The following is a 2,841-nucleotide window of genomic DNA, read 5'->3' as shown; positions in this document are numbered from 1 at the left end:
GTCAAACGCGGACGCTCTCTGAAGGCACCGCAACCTCGATGGACTCGGAGTTTGAGGATGAGAGCTTAGCTCTCTCTGACAACAGCAAGGCTTCCAGGATGAAGAGGAAGTCCCGAGAATCACCACCGACGGACACCAAGGACCCCAAGAAGAAGAAGAAAGATGAGGTGAAGGTCGCTCATGCCCAGAGCAAAAAGGAGGATCTACCTGCAAAGTCTTTGAACTGGGAGCAGGTCAAGACAAACAAGAAGAGGCAGCTGCAGCCGCCAGAAAAGCCTCAGAAGAAGGAGGTGAAAAAGAAGAAATAGAGGGTACTGGTAACAAGGCCAAATGCGCTGATCGTACGCATGAAGGACAAGCAGCAGTACTCGGAGGTACTCAAACGAGTGAAGCAGCAGATACCTTCCGAACAGGCTCGTGACTGCGTTGACAAAATCCGCAGAACGACCACAGAAGATATGCTGATCATCCTCTCAAAGGATAAGGAGAACGAATCTGATAGCCTCCACAAGGCGATAGCCGAGCTCCTTGGAGACGAGGCTGATGTCCTCAGTAAAGGACCACAGGAGGAACTTGAGATTAAGGATCTCGACGAGCTGACGACGAAGGAAGAGGTGCTTGAAGCCCTGAGACTCACAGCCGGGGTAGATTGTCAAATTTCCCCGGATGCCATCAGGTCTTTGCGCAAGGCCTACGGAGGTACCCAGACTGCTTCAGTGACACTGGCCGCAGCCGTCGTGAAGAAAGTCCTAGGCGATCGAGGCAAGATCCGTATAGGATGGGTGAACTGCCGGATCAGACGGGTGGAGAGAGTGATCAAGTGCTTCAAGTGCTGGCACTATGGGCATCTCGCCATCAAATGTAGGAGTCAAGTGGACAGAGCAAAGCTCTGTACAAAATGTGGGGAAGATGGACACAAAGCTGCTGGCTGTGAAAAAGCAGCCCTTTGTGCCTTATGCACTGAGAGAGATCCATCGAAGGACTGTGCCCATATTGCTGGTAGCAGCAGATGCCCTGTCTTCAGGGAGGCACATCAGAAGGTGAATAAGAAACAGTAATGCGGATACTACAGCTAAACCTCAACCACTGCGAGGCCGCACACGATCTGCTCATGCAGACGGTGCGGGAGCTGAAGTTCGATCTGGTGATCGTCTCGGAGCCATACAGACATTTGAGCAATCAGCCCTGGGAGACGGATAAGAGTCGCAAGGCCGTAATCTGGTCTTGTGGGAAGTTTCCGTTTCAAAGCATTGCGACTACTGATGAAGCTGGCTTTGTGGTAGCTAAGCTGGATGGAATTTATTTCTACAGCTGTTATGCTCCACCAAGCCTCACCCTTGACGAATTCATAGACTTCCTGCATAGACTAACTGAGGACGCGAAGCAGCACTTCCCTATTGCAATCGCGGGGGACTTCAATGCCTGGGCAGTCGACTGGAGTAGCAACGAGACAAAAGCAAGGGGGCAAGCACTACTGGAGGCCATGTCTTCACTGGACATTGTCCTGTTGAACAACGGTGATGGACCCACGTTCGAAAGAGGAGACAAGAGCTCAATAGTAGACCTCACCTTCGTCAGTAGTAATCTCGCAAGGGAAAACTACTCCTGGAAGGTGATGGATATCTACACCGCTAGTGATCATCGAGCAATCTTTTGGGAGGTGTCCGCTGGTCGAAAAAACAGACCAATGCCTAGGAAGACAAACGAAATCGGCTGGAAGGTGAGCACCTTCGATCCTAGCACATTCTCAGTGGCACTGGATGATTACCCCATACGGGGCAGCAGTGCTACGGAGAAAGCCGAGGATCTCATGAGAAGAGTTAGCGAGGCTTGTGATGCCTCAATGCCTCGAAAACGCAGTGGAGGCCGTCTGCCACCAGTGCACTGGTGGAATGATCATATTGGAGCTCTTCGAGAGGAGTGCGTTAAGGCTAGAAGGTCGGCTCAGCGTGGTCGGAAAAAGCTGAACTCCGAAGAACTGGAGTAGAAATGGAAAGATGCTCGCCGAAAGCTCAACAAAGCTATCAAGGAGAGCAAAAAGAAAAGTTGGACTGGACTCCTTGACGAAGTCGAGAGTGACCCGTGGGGAAGACCGTACAAGGCGGTTATGACGCGGCTGAAAAGCAGGCCTATGCCATCGCCGACCTGTCCCGAGCTCTTGAAGGAGATTGTAGCGGTGCTTTTCCCGCGACAACCGGAATTTCAGCGTGCCAACACACGAGGAAAGACTTTGATGGTCCCGTCGATCACCGAGGAAGAGCTGATGGAGGCGTACGACAGATTCGGGAATGCCAAGGCCCCGGGTAATAACGGGATCCCAAACATCGCACTGAAAGCCGCTATCCATACGTTGCCAGGCCTCTTCTTGGACGTTTTCAACGAGTGTCTCAGCGAGGGCATCTTCCCTGCAAAGTGGAAACAGCAGAGGCTAGTGTTGCTCCCGAAAGGGAAAAAACCACCGGACGAACCTTCATCCTCCCGTCCTCTCTGCATGCTCGATACAGCTGGTAAGATCCTTGAACGCATCGTCCACAGAAGAATAGAAGCAGCTGTCGAACCAATGCTGTCCAACGACCAGTTCGGCTTCCGGAGAGGCCGTTCAACCCTTGAAGCGATCAATCTAGTTGCCGATACAGCTAGGGAGGCGATTTCAGGGGAGAGATGGCTTGGAGGCACAAAGAAGTACTGCCTGGTGGCAACACTGGACATCAGGAACGCCTTCAACTCAGCCCGATGGGACTGCATCATGGCGGCCCTTGAGAGATTTGGTGTACCTGAATATCTGCGGAGGATGGTGGACGACTACTTCACCGAGAGGGTCCTCAAGTACGACACGGAGAG

At 52.3% G+C, this 2,841-nt stretch overlaps 1 protein-coding gene across 1 annotated transcript; it reads left to right on the top strand.

Moving 5' to 3' along the window:
- The first annotated feature begins 347 nt into the window (after positions 1 to 347).
- Positions 348 to 1,058, top strand: LOC107041717. The gene has a single exon (XM_015262405.1). It carries the CDS (start codon positions 348 to 350, stop codon positions 1,056 to 1,058), a length of 711 nt encoding a protein of 236 aa, XP_015117891.1.
- The last annotated feature ends 1,783 nt before the right edge of the window (positions 1,059 to 2,841 follow it).

Source organism: Diachasma alloeum, unplaced genomic scaffold, assembly GCF_001412515.2.
Source record: "Diachasma alloeum isolate Michigan unplaced genomic scaffold, Dall2.0 Dall_scaffold_00373, whole genome shotgun sequence".
NCBI classification, from domain to species: domain Eukaryota; kingdom Metazoa; phylum Arthropoda; class Insecta; order Hymenoptera; family Braconidae; genus Diachasma; species Diachasma alloeum.
Note: the sequence above shows the minus strand (reverse complement) of the source record. Positions and strands in the feature narration are given on the sequence as shown.